This window comes from Triticum aestivum, chromosome 7A (genome assembly GCF_018294505.1).
Source record: "Triticum aestivum cultivar Chinese Spring chromosome 7A, IWGSC CS RefSeq v2.1, whole genome shotgun sequence".
In the NCBI taxonomy this organism is placed as follows: Eukaryota; Viridiplantae; Streptophyta; class Magnoliopsida; order Poales; family Poaceae; genus Triticum; species Triticum aestivum.
In genome coordinates this window covers 271,126,514-271,146,633 of record NC_057812.1, presented here as the reverse complement: position 1 = coordinate 271,146,633, position 20,120 = coordinate 271,126,514, and the positions used below count along the sequence as shown (strand labels likewise).

Here is a 20,120-nt window from a genome sequence, read left to right as displayed (position 1 = left end):
ATATCGTAGACTTGATTTGAATAAGTTGACACCTACTGAAATATCTTTGCAAATGGCTGATAAATCAACTGCTATACCTGTCGGTATTTGTGAGGATGTGCCTGTTGTAGTTGCAAACATTACTATTTTAACGGACTTTGTTATTCTTGATATTCCCGAGGACGATAATATGTCAATTATTCTTGGAAGACCCTTTTTGAATATTGTAGGGGCTGTTATTGATTGCACTAAAGGCAATGTCACTTTTCATGTTAATGGTAATGAGCACACGGTACACTTTCCGAGGAAACAACCTCAAGTTCATAGTATCAACTCTATTGGAAAAATTCCATCAATTATATTTGGAGGTTTTGAATTTCCTCTTCCTACTGTCAAGAAGAAATATGATATTCTTATTATTGGGGATGTGCATATCCCCGTTGAGGTAACATAGTGTTATTCGAAATTTCTCCGGTTCCATGTTATTCGGAATGAGTTCGTTAACAAGACTTGATCAACCTTGTTAGTGTATTCCTTTTAATGATCATGAGATGGATGAAACTAGAAGGCACAACTCTCTGTACCCTCCTTTTACTTTCTGTTATTTATAATAAATAAAATAAAAATAGTATTTTTCTGTCTGTTATCTGATTATTCGTGCAATATAAAAATACCTCAAAAATAAAAAGTTCTCCAAATGCCCTGAAATTTAAATATGATTTTTCTAGAATATTTGGCACTGAGAACACAACAGGAGGAGTTGGCACCTGCCCACGAGGGTGAGGGGCGCGCCCTACCCCCCGGGCATGCCCCCTGCCTCATGGGCCCACGGTGGCCCTCCTTCACTTATCCCTTCACCCACACACTCCTTCCTGCCACAAACACGAATATCCAGCTCAAGCACGAGTTCTAACTCATCTTGCTGCCATTTTCGATCTCCTTGCTCAAAGCACTTTTCACAAAACTGCTTGGGGAGATTGTTCCTTGGTATGTGACTCCTCCATTGGTCCAATTAGTTTTTGTTCTAGTGCTTTATTCATTGCAAATCCATGCTGCCTAGGTGACCCTGTTCTTGAGCTTGCATGTCAAATTTATTTGGTCAAAAGTAGTTTTGATGCATGATATAGGCTCTAGGCACTTGTAGGAGTAGTTGTTATCAATTTTGTTGAGTTTGGTTTACTTTTATTTTGAAGTTACTAAAAATTTCAGAATTTTTCAGAAAATAATGAAGATACTTTTGAGGGGCTCATCGAGCCAAAGCTCGAAGGAAAAGGCACAGAAGCCCAAGTATAATTTGCCTCGCACCGCGGAGGTTTGGCCGTGTGAATGGCCTTCCGATGATTTCTTGAGAGCAACCGGGATTTATGAAGATTTTTATGAATTGGCTGAGAATGCAGGCCTCACCGCCTTCCTCCACGACCAACGCGACCAGTATCTCTTACTCACAAATATCTTTGTGCAAACCTTTCATTTCCATTCTAGGAGCTCACCACCTACGATGGAGTTTTATTTATATGATGAGCATAAGGAGACGTCACTTTATGATTTTTGTCGGGTTTGTTTGGTCCCTTTCGAGGGCACGACATAGGAACCACATCGCAGCGATGTGTATGGGTTTATTGATACCATCACTGTAGGGGAAACGAGGAAGGTTTCCGATGCACGAATCACTAGCATACATTTTCCTTTTTTATGCTACTTTGCAATATTTGCTAGTCATTGCTTAATTGGTCGCGGAAACTGTGGAAACCTTAGTGTTCCTGATATTATTATTTTGTTCCACGGTTTATTCAGTGATAACTCTGTTAGTACGGGCGGTATTATTGCTAAATGGTTAAGTCTGAACCGTACAAAGGGCCCCATCTTTGGAGGCATCTATGCTTCACGCCTAGCTGCACATTTTAACATACCTATTAGGCATTATGAGAAGGAAGAAAAATTTCTGCCTCGTGTTTACTTAGATTATAAGAGCATGGTAGCACACGATTTTATTGTTAAGAATAGGGAAGGGGAGCTTAAATACAAATTGTTCTTTGATAAACATCATCCTGAGACTATTACCCTTCCTGCTCCTTCCTTGTTTGATTTATCTGCAGGCCAGTACCTTGTTTCGTTAGAGGCTATTCACGCCAATCGGAACCCTACATCAGCCAAAGAGCCAGAGCCGGAACCACAAGTTGATCCTCCACGACAATCTAATTACCATTGGGATCCGAAAATGATTGCTAACCAGTGGCAGTCAGAGTCTTCTTCTTTGCAGTACGACCCCAACTATTACTATGGATATCCGCCAGGCCAACCGTGGCCATAGACCAACTTAGGCCAAAAGCCTAAGCTTGGGGGAGTACGTATTTCTCACCGACATTATATTCATGTTCACACACTTATTACTAGATGTCGGTGCTCATACTTTTTCATTGTATCATCCATGTTAGTTTATTTTCCTTTTTATGCTTTCTTCTTATGTGTTTAATAAACCTTAAGAAAAACCAAAAAAAATTAGTTGTAGCTTTTAATTAGTCCACTTTCCATGCTTGTAGTAGTAACTAAAAAAGAAAACCCAAAAAGATTTCCTGTTCTTCTTTTACTTGTTGGGAGCTCTCCCATGTAAATAGTTTTATTTCTTTTCTTTTCTTTGGGGGTTGATAGGAGAAGACCATAATTAAATTGTTGAAGTGGCTATTATATGCATTATTGTTGATCTGACAAAAAGAGCCCATATTGCCTTGTCTTCTCCTGCTTATTGAATGCTTGCAGATTCCAGCTTAGTCCAATGCATGTGCACTATTATTATTATTCACACTATTCGGTCGTGCAAGTGAAAGGCAATTATGACGATATATGATGGACTGACTGAGATGAGAAAATCTGGTATGAACTCGACCTCTCTTGTTTTTGTAAATATGATTAGTTCATCGTTCCTAATTCAGCCTATTATGAATAAACATGTTTACAATGACAATTAGATATCATAGTTTCTTGTGCCATGCTTGATTAGCTAGGAGCTTATAATGGTTTACCTTGCATGGCAACATGCTATTAAAATGGTTGTGATGTGGTATGATAGGGTGGTATCCTCCTCTGAATAATTTAAGTGACTTGACTTGGCGCATTTTCACGCATGTAGTTGAAACAAAATCAACATAGCCTTCACGATATTTATGTTCATGGTGGATTATATCCTACTCATGCTTGCATTCGGTGTTGATTAATTTTAATGCATGTTCATGGCTGTTGTCGCTCTCTCGCTGGTCGCTTCCCAGTCTTTTGCTAGCCTTCACCTGTATTAAGAGGGAATACTGCTTGTGCATCCAACTCCATAAACCCCAAAGTTATTCCATATGAGTCCACTATACCTACCTATTTACGGTATCTACCTGCCATTCCAAGTAAATTTGTATGTGCCAAACTCTAAACCTTTAAATAAACATCTGGTTTTGTATGCTCGAATAGCTCATGTATCAACTAGGGTTGTCTGTATCTTCCATGTTAGGCGGGTTATTCTCAAGAGGAGTGGACTCCGCTCCTCACTCACGAGAAAGTGGCTGGTCACCGGGATGCCCAGTCCCATGCTTTATGCAAACTAAATCAAAATAATTGCAAACAAAACTCCCCCTGGGACTCTTGTTAGTTGGAGGCACTCGTTGTTTCGAGCAAGCCATGGATTGATGCTTGTTGGTGGAAGGGGGAGTATAAACTTTACCATTCTGTTTGGGAACCGCCTATAATGTGTGTAGCATGAAAGATATTGCCATCTCTTGGTTGTTATGTTGACAATGAAAGTATACCGCTCAAAATATTATTCATCTCTATTTCAAAACCGAGCTCTGGCACCTCTACAAATCCCTGCCTCCCTCTACGAAGGGCCTATCTATTTACTTTCACGTTGAGTCATCATCCTCTTATTAAAAAGCAACAGTTGGAGAGCACCGCTGTCATTTGCATTCATTATTGTTAGTTTACATTGAGTATGACTTGACTGGATATCTTTTACCATGAATTACAATGTCTAGTCAGTCCTTGATCTTTAAAGGTGCTCCGCATTTATGTTTTGCGGTCTCGGAAAGGGCTAGCGAGATACCATCTTGTTATATCATATTATGATTGTTTTGAGAAAGTGTTGTCATCCGAGATCTATTATTATTGCTCGCTAGTTTATTATGCCATTGGTATGACTAAACTTGAGACCTAAGCGTTATTGTGAATGTGGTTAGTCATAATCTTTGCTGAAAACTTGAGTGCTGGCTTTACATATTTATAACAACAAGAGCAAACAGAGTTTGTAAAAGTTTTTCTTTATCACTTTCAGTTTATCAACTGAATTGCTTGAGGACAAGCAAATGTTTAAGCTTGGTGGAGTTGATACGTGTCCATCGTATCTACTTTTCCAAACACTTTTGCCCTTGTTTTGGACTCGAACTTGCATGATTTGAATGGAACTAACCCGGACTGGCGCTATTTTCAGCATAATTGTCATGGTGTTATTTATGTGCAGAAACAAAAGTTCTCGGAATAACCTGAAACTTCACGGAACAAATTTTCGGAAATAATAAAAAATCCTTGCAAAGGATGAAGACCAGGGGGCCCACCACCTGTCCACGTGGGTGGGGGCGCGCCCCCCTACCTCGTGGCCCCCTGGAGCTCCTCCAACCTCAACTCCAACTCTATATATTTGGTTTCATGGAGAAAAAAATCAGGAAGAAGGATTCATCGCGTTTTACGATACGGAGCCGCCGCCAAGCCCTAAAACCTCTCGGCAGGGCTGATCTGGAGTCCGTTCGAGGCTCCAGAGAGGGGAATCCGTCGCCATCGTCATCATCAACCATACTCCATCACCAATTTCATGATGCTCACCGCCATGCGTGAGTAATTCCATCGTAGGCTTGCTGGATGGTGATGGGTTGGATGAGATGTATCATGTAATCGAGTTAGTTTTGTTAGAGTTTGATCCCTACTATCCACTATGTTCTGAGATTGATGTTGCTATGACTTTGCTATGCTTAATGCTTGTCACTAGGGCCCGAGTGCCATGATTTCAGGTCTGAACCTATTATGTTTTCATCAATATATGAGAGTTCTTGATCCTATCTTGCAAGTCTATAGTCACCTATTATGTGTTATGATCCGTTAACTCCGAAGTGACAATAATCGGGATACTTACAGGTGATAACCATAGTTTGAGGAGTTCATGTATTCACTATGTGCTAATGCTTTGTTCTGGTACTTTATTAAAAGGAGGCCTTAATATCCCTTACTTTCCATTAGGACCCCGCTGCAACGGCAGGGTAGGACAAAAGATGGCATGCAAGTTCTTTTCCATAAGAATGTATGACTATATTTGGAATACATGCCTACATTACATTGATGAACTAGAGCTAGTTCTGTGTCACCCTATGTTATGATTGTTACATGATGAACCGCATCCGGCATAATTCTCCATCATTGATCCATTGCCTACGAGCTTTCCATATACTGTTCTTCGCTTATTTACTTTTCCGTTGCTATTGCTATCATCACTACAAAATATCAAAAACATTATTTTTGCTATCATTACCTTTTGCTACCGTTACCACTAGTATCATATTATTTTGCTACTAAACACTTTGCTGCAGATATTAAGTTTCCAGGTGTGGTTGAATTGACAACTCAACTGCTAATACTTGAGAATATTCTTTGGCTCCCCTTGTGTCGAATCAATAAATTTGGGTTGAATACTCTACCCTCGAAAACTGTTGCGATCCCCTATACTTGTGGGTTATCATGTCCTCGTCTGACAATTCGGCAACATAATACGTTGCAGCCTGTGTAGGTCAGCACATGGAATATGCTGGCAAGATAACACCATAGAGCAATGAACAGAACAACAGCTAACACTACAGGGATATATGGCTGGTGGAGGCTCTATGGTTAACATTTGCATAAAGCTAATTTTCCCTACATCAAAGGAATATATTTTATTTAACTACAAAGTTTGTTGAAAACATTGAGAAGGTAACCCCAACTCAATACCAAAATTAAAAGTTATAACCCGACAAATTAATTAAGCGATGTGCTGAGAACAAGATAATAATTCAAACACCAGATACTCAAGATGTCCATAATCGGGGACACGGCTAACTATGATTAGTTTGTACACTCTGTAGAGGCTTGCACACTTTTCCTCACAAGACTCGATCTCCTCCATTGTATTTCTTGCACTACATGATGTTTGAGAAACAGATGACCGAGACACAGTCTTTCCGAAGAGGTCCCCTTAACCGATACATAGGCCGATACACCTACAATCCCCTGCATCTGCTAGCCCATCATGGAAAGGATTCCCACAACTTACTCAACTATGCTAGAGCCCATAATGGCTTGTGGCTGCACACAGAAGTTTCTAGCATGAATAATCTTATGATCCCTTTGAGCCCGGGTGGCAAACCATAGGATGGTCACACGGATACCCCGGGATCTCCTTGGACAACACTGGATCCCCCAGGTGCCATGTAACGACCCGGATTTGGTAGAATCCAAGTCTGTGTGCTTACTGTGCTATCCTTGGATCATAGCTAGCACACACAGTAACAAAAATAAATATCAGTAAGACATACATCATTCTACTACAACGGTAGATCCAGATATATATAAATCATACCTTAGGCACAGCTCAAGCTGGCAGATAATACAATGGAATTATACGTAGTCACTAAGTTAGGCTCCATCAACGCCACTGGGCTCGTTGAGTGTAGACCATAACCCTATCGTCTCTTAATCTGTCAAGATCTACACATGACAGATGCAGGTGAGTATATGGAATGTACTCGCAAGTTGCAAAGGAAAGTTTAACAGAATATATATGCAAGATAAGTATTGTGGAGGTTTCATTTGCGTAAAGCCAATTTTCTCCTATACTAAATTTTATAAACTATTTTTGGAATAAAAACAGTTTTTAGTTTAAAAAGTAGGAGTGAGACACTTGGATATACGCACCAGTGCTCAGTCTCCAAACTAATTTTAAAACATAGGTTGAAGTGAAACACATTCACTGTGCTCACTCCTCAACTTTAACCCTTAAAAATAGTTTTTTACAAAAGAGAGAGGAGATTCTTCTTCAGTAAGTCTTCAGTTGCTCAATTTGCCCGTAATCGGGGGCACGGCTAATCGATTAGATTAAACCCTCTGCAGAGGTCGTACACGTTCCCCACATGACACAACCAACCCCGTTTACCATTACACACTTGGGTGTACGACTAGGAGGAGATTGTGACGAAGCCTTTCCGTAACAGCCCCCTATACCTGACCAAGCCGCCCGCAACTTAGGCAATGAAAGCCCCTCTCCGATGGCGGTCCTGAGTTAAGGGTTTCCCGTTAGTACTAAGCTAAGCCAGAGCCCATAGTAGCATGTGGCTGTACTGAAAGCTACATCAAACTGTACTTGGAAGATCTCATTCCCCTGGACGGCGGTCCCCACCAAAAACCGTGTGCAAGACCCCAATGGGCTCATTCACTGCAAGACCCCGATGGGCGCAATCACGTGTAGACGCTCCCGTCATACCATCCCGCCGCCCAGGGAGTAGAAGTAAAACAATATATAATTTTTTTTAAAAAGATTTTCTCAAACTTTGCTCCAAAGAGAGCAAGTTTAAAGTTTAAAACAAGTTTGGTTTTCATCCCACCCATTTTATGCAAGCATGGCCAATGGTGAGTCTTGAACCTATGGCTCTAGATAAATATAATACTTTGCAAAACTTTTATAAAACATGCATAGTATTAAAATTTAAAGAGTTATGCATAGTATGAAAATATAGGTCGAAGCATGATCAATTTGCAACTTGCCTTTGGTTTCGTAGTCACAAGGTTCTACCTCCTCGTAGAATTCACCTTCGCACTCGTCGCAATCTAACGCGATAAATAACTCAAGTAAGACACTCGGCATATCCACATTCACATAAAAATGATTCAAGCAAGCATTCAACACACAAATAACATCCAAATGAAAATCCAAATAACAACACAAATTATTCGATTGCCACTATCATAATTTCTAGGGCACAGTTAGGGTTGATATAGAATCAGGTGTGGTCTTGAAAGAAAATATGACATAGTAATATTCTAGGGTTGGAAATGATACTAAGTGAAGATCTTGGTTTGATATAGAAGATGGGTTGTGAGACAAGTTCTTACAACAAATTCTATCATGAGATTATTCAGAATATTTGACTTGGATTAAATAAAACCGGCGTGGCATCAGTTTCAAGATAAAAGGATTAAATCCTTAATCTTGTCACTTCAAAGTTTTGTGGTGATATCAAATATCCAAAGAGGTTTCCTAGGGATCAATCTAAGAGTTTTACCCTATAGTCAAATTTTATTTTAACTAAGTTATTAAATGATGATCCAAGAAGGTCAAACCAAGGTGTTGATGATAAAACAACATCTAAACTATGTTGGAAAACTAATCCATCAGTCCAACAGCAAGGTTAGGTCCTAAGGTCCAACTTCCATATATAAAACATTTTTATATGGTTTACAGAATAAAAGATATAGCAAAATTACTCAAATTCGTATTTAAATCAAAACTAAATTTTAATTAGCGCAAAAGTGAGATCTATAATTTTTATAATAAACTAGAGGTCTGCAGCTATCCAGGGATATCTTATTTGTTGAATTCCGAGCTGTAGATTAAAAGATATGAATTTCTGAAGGTTAGGTATTTTTCTGGAAATTAATTACGAGATGTTAATATGAGCTGCCACGTGGCGTGTTTCTACAGGCTGATACCCCTTCACGTTTTTTTAACTAACAGAGGAGGGCTACGGTGCTTGGATCGTGATCAAACGATCAGGAAAAGGGAGGGAAGGAGCTCACCGGACTTGAGGTCGCCGGCGATGGAGAAGACGGCGGCGGTGCTCGGGTTCGGCGTCGGTGAGGGCTCCGGCGTAGTACAAGCGGCGTACGCGGGAGAGGAGGCCCGTGCAAGCTCGAGGATAACCACGGAGGGTTCGGCCCTGTCCTCGGGCAACCGTGAGGTCTCGCCGGAGTTGGGCGGAGCTCCGGCGGATGCGATGACGAAAAACAGCGCGCTCCGGCTGTACAATCGAACAAGATAAAGGTTCAACAAGATGCGAATCCACTGGACGGAGAGAAAGGTTCAGGATTTGGGGCATGGGGTACCTCGGTCGCGACGGAATCGTCGTCGGACTTCGATGCTTTGTCGGATTCCGGCGAGCAATTGCCCGCAGGAGGGATCGAAGTAGAGAGGGCTTTTGAGCGTGATGATGTAGGGGAGTGGGATGTATCCAGAGATGATATTTATAGGTGCGAGGGAAGTCCATACGAAGAGATCCAGGACGATTTTAGTGCGGCCAATAATGGCTGTTCGTGCATGTACGTTTCACGGATCCATTCGACGAATTTAAGCAGTAATGTTGAGTTTTGATTCCCTGAATGGACTCGTAATAATGTCCTCCGCATTTTTTGTGTAGACGCCGAAGTGAAACGGGCAAGGAATTAACTGGGAGGAGGGGAGGAAGAGGAGGAGGCCATGCTTGTTCCTCTCTGTTCCTGAAGGTTGAACGAAGAGAGGTACAAGAAGACAGCGCCTGGGCCTTGCGCTAAACGAAAGTGAGATGGGCCTTAGTGGGAAAAGTGTGGGTTGTGCTGCAGCTACGCCATAAAAACAAATGGCCTTAGCCCAAACGGAAAACAATTTTTAAAGAAATTACAAATTGTTGGAATTAAAAGTATTGCTAAAATAAATAATTAAAATGTGTATGTTAATCATAATTTTATTTAGAGTCCACAAAAAATAGTTTTCAGAATTTCATAAAATTAATTTTCTGCACAAACTACTATTACCTTTTTATGGCATAAATGAACTTACTCAAACAAATCGATATTGAGTTTTGCAAATTCACAAAACGATAATTTTACAAATTAAATATTTCCAAATATATTTTTGGAGAAGTCACATTATCTCCTCTCATTAACTTATATTTGGCATTAAATTCGATATAAGATCCAATTTCAATGAAACTCATTAATTCAAAGAACTCCAAATAAAATATTCATCCACTACATTTGAGAAAGTCATTTTATTCTCACTCATATATTTGATTGTGGATATTCCGAAAGAATTGAATGCCCTTTGAATTCTTGAATAAACTTTCCAAACCATATTCTTTTTTTGGACAAAAATGTTATCAAATTCTTATTTAACATGGTTTGAAAACATTTAAAGAAGGGCTCAAAAGTTTTAAATTCTTGAGAAAACTGAAGCAATTCATACAATATTACTTATTTATTAACATTCCAAAATTTAGAAAATTTTGGGATGTTACATGCCATAACCAATCCACCCAGATGTGTATTAAAGTAGTCACCTTAAGTTAACCCTTAGTTAATAATAACTCTCACATCTTTCATGAATTCTCTCAAAATCAAACCATGTCTACGAGCATAGCATAGCAGTATAAGCATAACGTAGTAACTACCTAGGGTTTGATAAAAGGCAATAGGTTCCTACCTCATCAACTACTTCCCAATACGCACATGTTAATCAAAATCCTACTCATGCAATGTTTGAGGGTTGAAACTAATGCATAAAAACTGGGTAATAAAGGGATATGATCAAAGTGTTACTTGCATTGCTGACGATCGGAAAACCCTAGAGATTCATAGTAGCAAGCCTCGCACTTCGAAAACTCTATCATGAACGAACAATAGCATACATAAGCACTCAAGCATAAGATGAAAGGTAAAACCAAGAAAAAAGATCTAAACTGAAAGTTTAAGTGAAGAGCTTTGATTTGCAAAAAGAAACAATCAAATCGGAGTTACGAAACTCAAACTACGATAAAAAAAGTTCAAATTCAAATTTGCTTGAAACCAAATTTTAAATTTTCAAAATCATGTTTAAGTTGATTATCTGGATAGAGGGAAATGAAGATTTTGGCGTTGGTTTCACTGGATTTGGACAAACGAGCAAAAAGTAGCGAAGGTTTAAAGACCAGGGACTAATCTGCGATAAAAGTAATTATGGATAGGTCCCTAGCCGAAAATAAAACTAAAAAGAAAAATCTATGAGAGGAACGTCCGCTAACAAAGACTAACGAACGAAATTGTTCGTTAACAGAGAAGAACGGGTGAACGTTCGCTAATTAGCGAACCCTAAAACAAAACCGATCTATTACGCGAAACCAAAAAAACCGGGCGGGTTAAATCGGTTTATACCGGTTCGGGTCGGAAAAACCGATGGCGGCGGCGACGTTCACCGACGACGGCGGGAGCGGCTCCGGCGAGTTGGGCGAGGCGTGGCAGCGGGCGGTGGCGGCGACGCGGCGCGGGAGGCGGCGCGGGGTGGCGGCGTGGCGCAGGCGGCGGCTACGGCGGGAGGCACGGGCGGCTACGGCGGCGGTGGTAGGCGGTGGCGGGTGGCGGGGTGCGGCGGCTGAGGAGGAGGGGGTTGGGGGTCCGGCTCCTTATATAGGCCGGGGGGGGTGACGGCTTGCGGGAGGGGCCAGCCGGGGCCATGTCGGTGCCGGACTCCGGTGGAGTCCCGGTCGGCCACGACGGGGAAGGCGGCGGTGGCTAGGCCAGCTGGGCCTTCGGCCCGGTCGGTCCGAAAGATTTATTTTAAAATAAAATTATAACTTCGCGCGAACAGAAAAATCCAAAAATAAAATAAATAAAAACCCTAAAACCAAAACAATTTTCACGGCCCTCTACTAATATTTAGGACCACGTGAACATTTTTCTGTAATAAAATGCAATTTTCCCTAATTTACTTGAATAAAATATCAAATAAAAATCCAATAAAATAAATATTTTTATTTAAAATTAAATTTCCATTATTTCCTCTGTTTTGAAGAAGTAATATTATCTTCTCTCATTATTTATTTATTTGGAAATAATTTGGAAAAAATAATTTCAAGTAAAATTCTCTTTGATCCAGTTTACCAATTTTAAAAATTTCAAAAATGGAATTTTATGAAAACCTCCAACTCTCTCAAATGGTCCTTGATTTGCTTAAGATCTTTAGAATCAAACTGTCCAAATAAAACCAATTCAAAAAATGCAAGAATCATGAATGCATATGATTACCTAAATGATTAATTAACATCCAAATTAAAAATTAAGATGTTACATATAAAGAATGGCGGCATGGCCGTTGAGGTGCACGATCTTGCAGGGCGTGCAAGAGTGCGCATTAACGTGGGTGGAGGCTTGCCTATGCTTCTTGGCTGGAGGTTGAAGGCAATTTGATAGCCAGGGCGTGCCTGTTAGTAGCTAAGAGGCTCAGGTGCGCTCTCAGCTGTCTATCGATCATAAGATCGTGCGGCTGACGTTATCTCGTGAATTATGTATGGAAACTCACTAAATCTTCCCCTAATAATAATAAAGTACGTCGCGACAATTTTTCAGAAAAACCCTTATGTTTTTAGATATTCAACCCGCAGTTCTATTTTAAATGGACCTAAGAAAACGTTTCATTTTTACAAAAACACCCTTTGTTTATTTGTATTCAACCCGCGATCCTGCGTCCGCCACCGCCGACCGCGCCCAGCGCCTTCACCCGCGGGCTCGCGCTCGAGCCTCCCCGCCGCCCCGCACCGGCCAGCCACCAGAGCGCCGCCGTCGGACTAAGGCGCCAACCCTGCCCTCCTCTCCTTCCCTCCTGGCCCTCCACTTCTATCTCTCACCTCCCTCTCTTTCTCTCTCTCTCTCCTTCGCAGGAAGCCATGGCCGTCGGGCCTTCATGCCACGAGCTCGCCGTCGGCCTGTGACTCAAAGAGAGGGAGACGGTGAGGGGCGGTCGAGGCCAACGTGGGAGATGCTCCCGCTGACACGCACATGCAGAATCGCGACGACGGGCGTCGGTGAAGATTCCGACGAATGACGCGGGCATGACGACGGGAGTTCTGAGATCTGGGCAGCGCCATTGTTGTGGTGCTGACACGCACATGCAAGATCGCGATGGCATGTGTCGGTGAAGGTTCCGAATGATGCGGGCGTGACAGCGGCAGTTCTGAGATCCATGGGCGGCGCCATTGTTGTGTTGGAGTTGGTACTTCCTGCTCGAGAGAGAAGAGAGGGTGAGAAGAGAGAGAGGAGACCGGGGAGAAGCGCGGGAAGGAGCTGGCTCACCAGCGGGGTCCTGCTGCAGATCGCCGGCGGGGGTTTGGCCCGACCCACTGGGTTCGCTGCGGGGAAAAAGGGCCCTTGAGAGCTGCCTCCTTCGTGGACGAGGGTGCGAGGAAGCGCTCGCTCGACTCACTCAAATTCGAGCTACGGGAGAGGGGCGCCTGCTCGTGCCTGCTTCTTGGACGAGGGAGCGAGGAGGCGCTCGCGCTCGAGCACGGCGGGGGATCTGTGGGAGGGATTCGCTTGAGATGGGGAAATTTGTTCTAATCCAGCTGACTATAAACAGTCGGGCCACGCGTCCACTACAGGGTCCCACGCACCGCTACCTCACCTCTTTGCTGGTTCAGTCGTTTCCTCCCACCGATCCCTATCCACACATGACCTTATCTCTCCACCATAGCACCCTGTATACATCAACTGACACACAATTTTTCATTTTACAGGGAAAGGGTCCCAACCGCCCCGGAAGCTGCATTAGATAAGACTATGGTGATACAAGTTAAATGGAGGTGCTAAAAAAAAAGAAAAATACGGCATAACAATCAGATTTTACCAGAAGGACTCTAACATAAAAGTGGGAAAAATAACTAGGTCCTCTACCACCAATCTTGAACTGAAGCTCCAGAAATCGGACGACGCCGATGCAGCGAGGAGCACCACCCTGCAGGCCTATTCAAAAACTATTCATGAGTTACAAAATAGTTTATATGTTCATAAAATATTTGCTTATTCAAAATGATCATGGATTTCAAAAAATGTTCGCTAAATCAAAATATGTTAGTGGATTTCAAAAATTGTTCCACCAATTTCCAATTAAATATTCATCGAATCTAGAAATGTTTGCCCATTCAAAAAAATTGTTTAAAAAATGTTCACAATTTTAAACAAATATTTGCAAATAGTGTAAAATGTTCATGTATTCAAAAAATGTTCTTGATTTTAAGAAATGTTAAATTTTTTGTAAAAGTGTTCATGGACTTTATGATGTTTTTTTCTTCCGTTGCAACACACGGGCCATTTTGCTAGTATGATACATAAGTATGATATATAAATAGTATCTATATCAATATAAAAATATTCACAGAGGCAGATTTAATTAATTTCAGCCATCAAATTATGTTAATTCAACGACCTAGACTGCTTCAATATCGAGCGCTCAACACGTTTAGCGTGCAGTTAGTTTCATATCAAATATAGTGCTAATCACATAATAACACGCAAATAATATTCTACTTAATATCCACATATATTTAATATACCTTTAAATTAACGTGCATTGTACGTACACATTGACTAGTGATATATAAGTATGATATACATATATATGTGGCTTTTAACTGGGAATAACATGCATCTGTCATATGCCATGTCTAACCGAATTATGTACTAAGACATCTGGAAGCTCACTGAAAGCTCAGTCACGAAGAAACAAAACAATCGAAGGCCTGGACGGCTAGAAGCTCCGGTTGTTCATTCGGCTGCGGACCCGCCGTATGAACATGTCAGCGGCGTGGTCGATCTCCTCCTTGATGTTGAACTCCTTTCCGTCCCCTTCCCTGCACCTCCTGATGACGTCCATCACCGACGGCTCGTCGTCAGGCAGCCGATCTTCCTCCATTGCCTCCGCGCCACCACCGCGTTCCTCCTCGTCGACATCGTCGCCCTCCTGGAGGCTGCAGTCGTCATCGTTGTCGTCGAACAGTGAGTGCGTCCAGTCTGGGTAGCCGTAGTGGCCGTCATCGTCGTCGCCGACCACTTCTTGCAACAGCTCGGAGAGGCCTGGGACGTCGACTCCATGCATCGCGGCCTGCCCGTCCTCCTCCGCCGCCATCGTCGACGAGGCGTGGACCTTGCGGTGGTCGTGCACCGGGTCTCTCTGGCGGCCCGGCAGGAGGGCGCGGAGGTGGCGCGACACGGTGCCGACCATCGCCGTCCTGTGGCGGAACGAGGCGAGGAAGAGGAGCCGCGCCCTGAGGACGCCAGCCCTGCCCCTCAGCGCCCGCACCGCCTTCCTCAAGAACTCGGCAGCTTTGCTGATCTTCGTTTTGACCTTCATCTTTCCGGGTAGCTTCTTTCGAACTCCTTCTTGGCTACCTAGCTACAGTAGTTCTTTAGCGAGTGCAGGAATGCGGACAAGAGAGAACAAATTGGTGCTGCTGGTTATCAATTGCAATTAACGAGTGCGTGTGTGGTACTGGTAATGGCGAGACTGAAGTGTTGATGCATGGGACATGTGCCTTGTTTTAAGGACACGGGAGCTCAATTATTTATAGATGCAGGCAGCTAGCCAACTCAGGGTAACCGGGAAGGTCAAAAGAAGGAAAGGTACCAAGAAACTTGGGAGCTCGACAAAGCAAAAGCTCTTTTTGAGGAGAGACACTGCCCAATCAAACTCTTCTATGGACCAAAAGCTCTTTTTGAGGAGTGCACTTCAGGAATGCATTTTACCTTTCGGGTGAGGATGTCCACTCTATATACAAACTACATCTATATCCAACTCTAGAAAGTTGGGAAATACTTTGATATTTTTGAAAGAAAAAGAAAATATAGTATTTCAAACATCCTCCATCCATTATAACGAAATCCGTGTACTTTTGTGTAAAACCACCCAAACTCTGAATATTTCTCATTGACAAACAAAAATCTCTAGCTTTTTTTTTCACGAATACGCAAAGATTGAATATCATTGCATTGATAGGAGAGAAGAATGAGTACAAGGAGCGGCTACATGAGCATCACCTACATGAGCTGGCATGAGCTTAGGAGACCAAAGCTGAGGGACAAGGGTTGGTCAGCCGTAACAAAAAATATGAAAAACTATCTCTTGGGTAACATAGTGGCCAATCACTGGCGCCGGCACTGGCTCAGAGGCGGATGTCTTCTTTTATGGACACACGAGATGCGAGACCGAAGGTCGTTCCCCATCAAAAATGCATCTGTTCCGGTGTCTTCATAGTCCCCAGCAGTGGCGGAGCTACAGCAAGGCTACATGGGCCATGGCCCGCCCAGCTTTGTAGCATTTTCTTCTATGAAAGTCAGCTCATGAGCCCAGAAAAATCAGACATTGATATTATTTTGCACTGCGGCCCGCCCAATCTTTTGCTAGAAGCTCCGCCAGTGGTCCCCAGGCGGTGAGCGTAATAGAGGAAAGACCATTGCGAAGTGCGGAGGGGGAGGAACAGCTGGAAACAGCCCACCATTCAGTGAAGGACGTGTCGATGTGGAGGGCAAAGTAGCCATAGATCGGGACCAAGAGAGCACCTTGTGCGAAACGTGTCGAAAGTGTGTTCATTTGTATGGAGTCCAGTAGTTTTACATAATACTCACGAAACTTCATGTATTTCTACTTTTTAATAGCAAGACCTTGCATTCATGAACAACAAGAATATCTCTATTGTGGAGTTGTGGAGCGCCCATATTTATAATGTATAGGCCTCATGCAGCGGCGGAGCCTGGATTTTCAACATGGGTATGCGGAGTAAAAAAATTGTTGCACAACCATGTAAGAAATAAAAAAGTTCATAATAATAACAGCGAAACTACAAATTATTCATTGTAGCAACCGTTTCTCTAATAATTCAGTTGGATCGTAACAAGGAGAAATGATGGTGTTTTTCTTTATTTGCATGAAGAATTTACCCTCAAGAAAAGTAATCAAGCAATCATTTAAATAGTGTTCCTCTATGGTGGAAAATCTTCCAAATTCAAATGTTTATAATTCAGAAATTTAGATGCATAAAACTGACCTTGGTTTCCTTGCACTTCTTCAGAAGTTTTATAGCGAGCCAATGCAGACCATGCTCAAAATTGACTGAACACTACAGTAGATCAACCAAAACAAAATTAGGGAATGAAGATAACCCTCTATTCTCGACTAACAGTTCAAAGAAATTAACAAAATTGCGGGAAAAGGAAATTATAATTAAACACTCCCAAAAAATAATCAGACGATGGACGAACTGCTCATGTCGCTGTTGCCACTTGTATGCTACTGGCAGATGCGCCGTGATGCTGCCGACTGCGTACTGATGTACTGCGAAGCAGCGAAGGGCGTGGGCTGGTTAAGGAGATCGATCAGCAAGATGCGGCGATCTGCGATGGCTGACAGATGAGATAATGCTGCGGCGGCGGTTGCTCTCCTCGACTTCGATCAATCAGCTAGCAGCCTGGCTAGCGTTAAGCCTCAAGGATGAGGCCCAGTAGCACTGTAGTAGCAACGTAGCAGCCCAACATAGGCCCAACTGGCGCTGAATCGTTCGTCTGTTCCGTTTATACAGCCATGTACGTACAATGAGACCGCCATACACTTTATAAATGCATATAGAAGCTTATATACTGAATTTTTTCTGCAAAAAATATTGGGTATGCATTGCATACCCTTGCATTAGCCTAGCTCCGCCCCTGGCCTCATGTAGTCTTTCGATAAAAAGAAGGCAAGCAATGCAAAAAGCAATAAAATAAACACACAATACACGAATAGGGTTTAAGAAACATCATTAAAAATAACATAATGAAGAACACTAACTTTTCCATGGCAGTGTGAACGGCCGTAGGAGGAAGAACTTCGTTCACACCCTTCAGAGTGAGCAGGGCATCGCCATCACTAGGGAGGACAAGGAGAGTGTAATGTTATCTTATTTTCTGAGGCAGCTTGGTTCTCAACTAGGACAATCTAAGACATCCTCATCCACAAATTGTTGAAATTTGGCGCCCCTTCACGAGCAAGAGATAAAAGTATGGTTTTCTTTTCCCCTTCGTCGAGGCATCGGCCCGGGACGGATTCATGAGAGTGTTCCTCAAGTCTTCTAGTGGGAAGTGTTGTTGGGAGATCATCAAGAGGGGTGTGGTTTCGGCCATCTTGCAGTTATCGTTCCTCCGAGGAGACTGCGCCCCCTTATCAACTTTCCAAACATCATCATGTTGCCCTAGAATTCTAATGTGTATGGGGTGTGCGGTTACCGGTCAATTAATCTCATCCACGGCCTCCAAGATCTTCTCCAAGCTTTTGGCCAACATGATCATGCTGATCGTGTCGATGATAGTTTCCAAGTGCCATAGTGCCTTCATCCAGAAACATCGTATCTATGACAACTTAATGCACAAAGGCCTTTGAATCTTTCACTTGGTCTATCTTCTGGAAGTGCTCCATTGGCTGGGTTTTGGTCAATGCTGGCGGGATGGTTTTCCTTTTTGTCCCTAGACTCTTCGTCCTTGATGATCATGCTAAATGGGAATCCCGACCTTCCTTCGGGCATGCTTGCGGGTTACGTTAGGGTGATCCCTTACCTCTGATGCTCTTTATCCTGGTCACAGACCACCTGCAGCAGATCCTTCGACTCACTTCTTTGAGGGGTGTTCTCAAACCCATCCGGTCGCGCACCGCGTGTGCAGGATTTCAGTCTTCGTAGATGATGCATACATTTGTGGAACGCATAAAAGGAGAAGTTATTCACAATTTCCGCGATGCTTGCAAATTTTGGGAAGGCTAGCAGACTCGTCACAATTTTTCTAAGACGGAGTCCCTTCCCATCAAGTGCACTGGCATTAACCTTGTTGACGTCCTATCCACCTTCTCAGCTAAGATTGCCTCCTTGGTCAATACCTGGGTCTCCCCTGCACTTTCATCGGCTGCGCACGATTGACTTCCAACCCCTCATCGATAAGACTACTAGAAGGTTGCGGGGTTGGATGGGTAAGCACCTTAACAAGCCTAGGAGAGTTGCACTCGCCAAGTTCATTCTCTCCACCACCGCTGCATACCACATCATGGCGATCACCCCCAAGTGGATCTTCAAACTCAACAAAATAACGTGCAACGTCATCTGAAGAAAGGAGGACCATGAGTAAGCATCTGGTGGTCGTTCATTGGTCAACTGTTTGCCGTCCAAATAATTTGGGTGGCCTTGGGATCGCCAACATTGAGATATTTGGACGTATGTTGTGCCTCCCCCGGCCCTAGTTATAATGGACAGACCTTGGGAGGCCATGGTGGTAACACAACTCCCATGCGATCAAGTTTACATGGACCTTTTCTGGGTCTGCACCACCATCACCATTAGGAACAAGCACAAGGGGCTTCTCTGGCATGATAACTAGAGCGGAAGGGGGGGGGGGGGTGAAGTCGCTAGTACTAGAGCTATACAAGATTGCTCCCAGAAAGAACAAGATTGTGTTCTACGACTGAGTGGTGATAAATGGATTAGAGCACTTGGTATGATAACGCTCTTACCAAAACTAGGGGAATATGTCACTCTCTCGGCCTGGACCAGCCAATTTCAACTAGCGCCCAACTAGGAGGATATCATCACCTGTAACCTGAGTATCAATTGGATTATTTAATCAAATCTGCTTATGCACCCCAGTTCCTCGCTCATCTTGAGTCCAAATGCTTCTCTTGGCTTGTCCTCCATGGGACAATTCTCAATGTGGCTCCAGTTAGTGGGATGATTTATTTTCCAAGAAACCGGAGGAGGGTACATGTATCGTGGTAGGCTCGTCTACAAGCTTTGGAACATCTGAAAGAAGAGGAACGAGCGTATTTGTGCCACCACTTGTATGATGCACTATGAGGTGGCGATGTTGGCCTTCAAGGATATCAAGGAAAGAGAGATGGTGCTTGTTGGAGCCATGCCCCCAGAGGGTTTCAGCTGAAGTAGCTCTGTATTTTAGTTTCTTATGGGTTTTGCTATGTTCCCTAAAAAACAGTACGCCAATCTGTACATACTGGTTTCACCTATTTTCCTATATAAAAAAAGGCAACGCTCATGCCAGTTTCCAAAAAACATAGAAATTGTGCAGTGCACATACATTGGAGCATTCTAGACCTTCGGATGGTACTTGGATCACCATGTGGTTATGAAAAAATTGTTGTACATGCATCCATCTGTTACTACATACTCCCTCCGTTCCATAATGTAGTGCGTCCGTGTTTTTCTCGAGATTTAACTTTGACCATAAGTTTATCCAATGTGGGCTATGTGGCGGGAGCAAAAATTATACCATTGAAAACTTCTTTC

At 42.9% G+C, this 20,120-nt stretch overlaps 2 protein-coding genes and 1 long non-coding RNA gene across 4 annotated transcripts; all 3 read right to left on the bottom strand.

The window, feature by feature from the left end:
• Nucleotides 1-7,722: 7,722 nt before the first annotated feature.
• On the bottom strand, nt 7,723-10,909 carry LOC123154279 (uncharacterized). Its single transcript, XM_044573049.1, has 3 exons — nt 9,136-10,909; nt 8,830-9,050; nt 7,723-7,860 (listed from the first exon to the last, which is right to left on the bottom strand). The coding sequence occupies exons 1-3, from the start codon at nt 9,294-9,296 to the stop codon at nt 7,739-7,741; spliced, it is 504 nt and encodes a 167-aa protein (XP_044428984.1). The 5' UTR covers nt 9,297-10,909; the 3' UTR covers nt 7,723-7,738.
• A 1,467-nt stretch (nt 10,910-12,376) lies between these two features.
• Nucleotides 12,377-13,342, bottom strand: LOC123154278 (uncharacterized). The gene is made up of 2 exons (XR_006476756.1): nt 13,108-13,342; nt 12,377-13,034 (listed from the first exon to the last, which is right to left on the bottom strand). It is a non-coding gene; the product is annotated as an uncharacterized lncRNA (long non-coding RNA).
• A 1,009-nt stretch (nt 13,343-14,351) lies between these two features.
• On the bottom strand, nt 14,352-17,258 carry LOC123152464 (uncharacterized). 2 transcript variants are annotated; one of them, XM_044571997.1, is made up of 3 exons: nt 17,065-17,258; nt 16,851-16,922; nt 14,352-15,202 (listed from the first exon to the last, which is right to left on the bottom strand). In XM_044571997.1, exon 3 carries the CDS (start codon nt 15,158-15,160, stop codon nt 14,558-14,560), a length of 603 nt encoding a protein of 200 aa, XP_044427932.1. In that variant the 5' UTR covers nt 15,161-15,202; nt 16,851-16,922; nt 17,065-17,258; the 3' UTR covers nt 14,352-14,557. The 2 variants fall into 2 exon arrangements, with proteins under 2 accessions (XP_044427932.1, XP_044427933.1); XM_044571998.1 differs by having other exon boundaries at nt 14,352-15,198.
• Nucleotides 17,259-20,120: the final 2,862 nt, after the last annotated feature.

What these genes read in the sequence shown, in the direction of transcription:
- LOC123154279 (XM_044573049.1), bottom strand. Translation starts at nt 9,296, where the DNA reads ATGGACTTCCCTCGCACCTATAAATATCATCTCTGGATACATCCCACT. An exon ending in ACGATTCCGTCGCGACCGAG is followed by an intron (nt 9,051 to 9,135) that starts GTACCCCATGCC and finishes TCGATTGTACAG; the next exon opens with CCGGAGCGCGCTGTTTTTCG. An exon ending in CGCCGGCGACCTCAAGTCCG is followed by an intron (nt 7,861 to 8,829) that starts GTGAGCTCCTTC and finishes TTATCGCGTTAG; the next exon opens with ATTGCGACGAGTGCGAAGGT.
- LOC123152464 (XM_044571997.1), bottom strand. Translation starts at nt 15,160, where the DNA reads ATGAAGGTCAAAACGAAGATCAGCAAAGCTGCCGAGTTCTTGAGGAAG.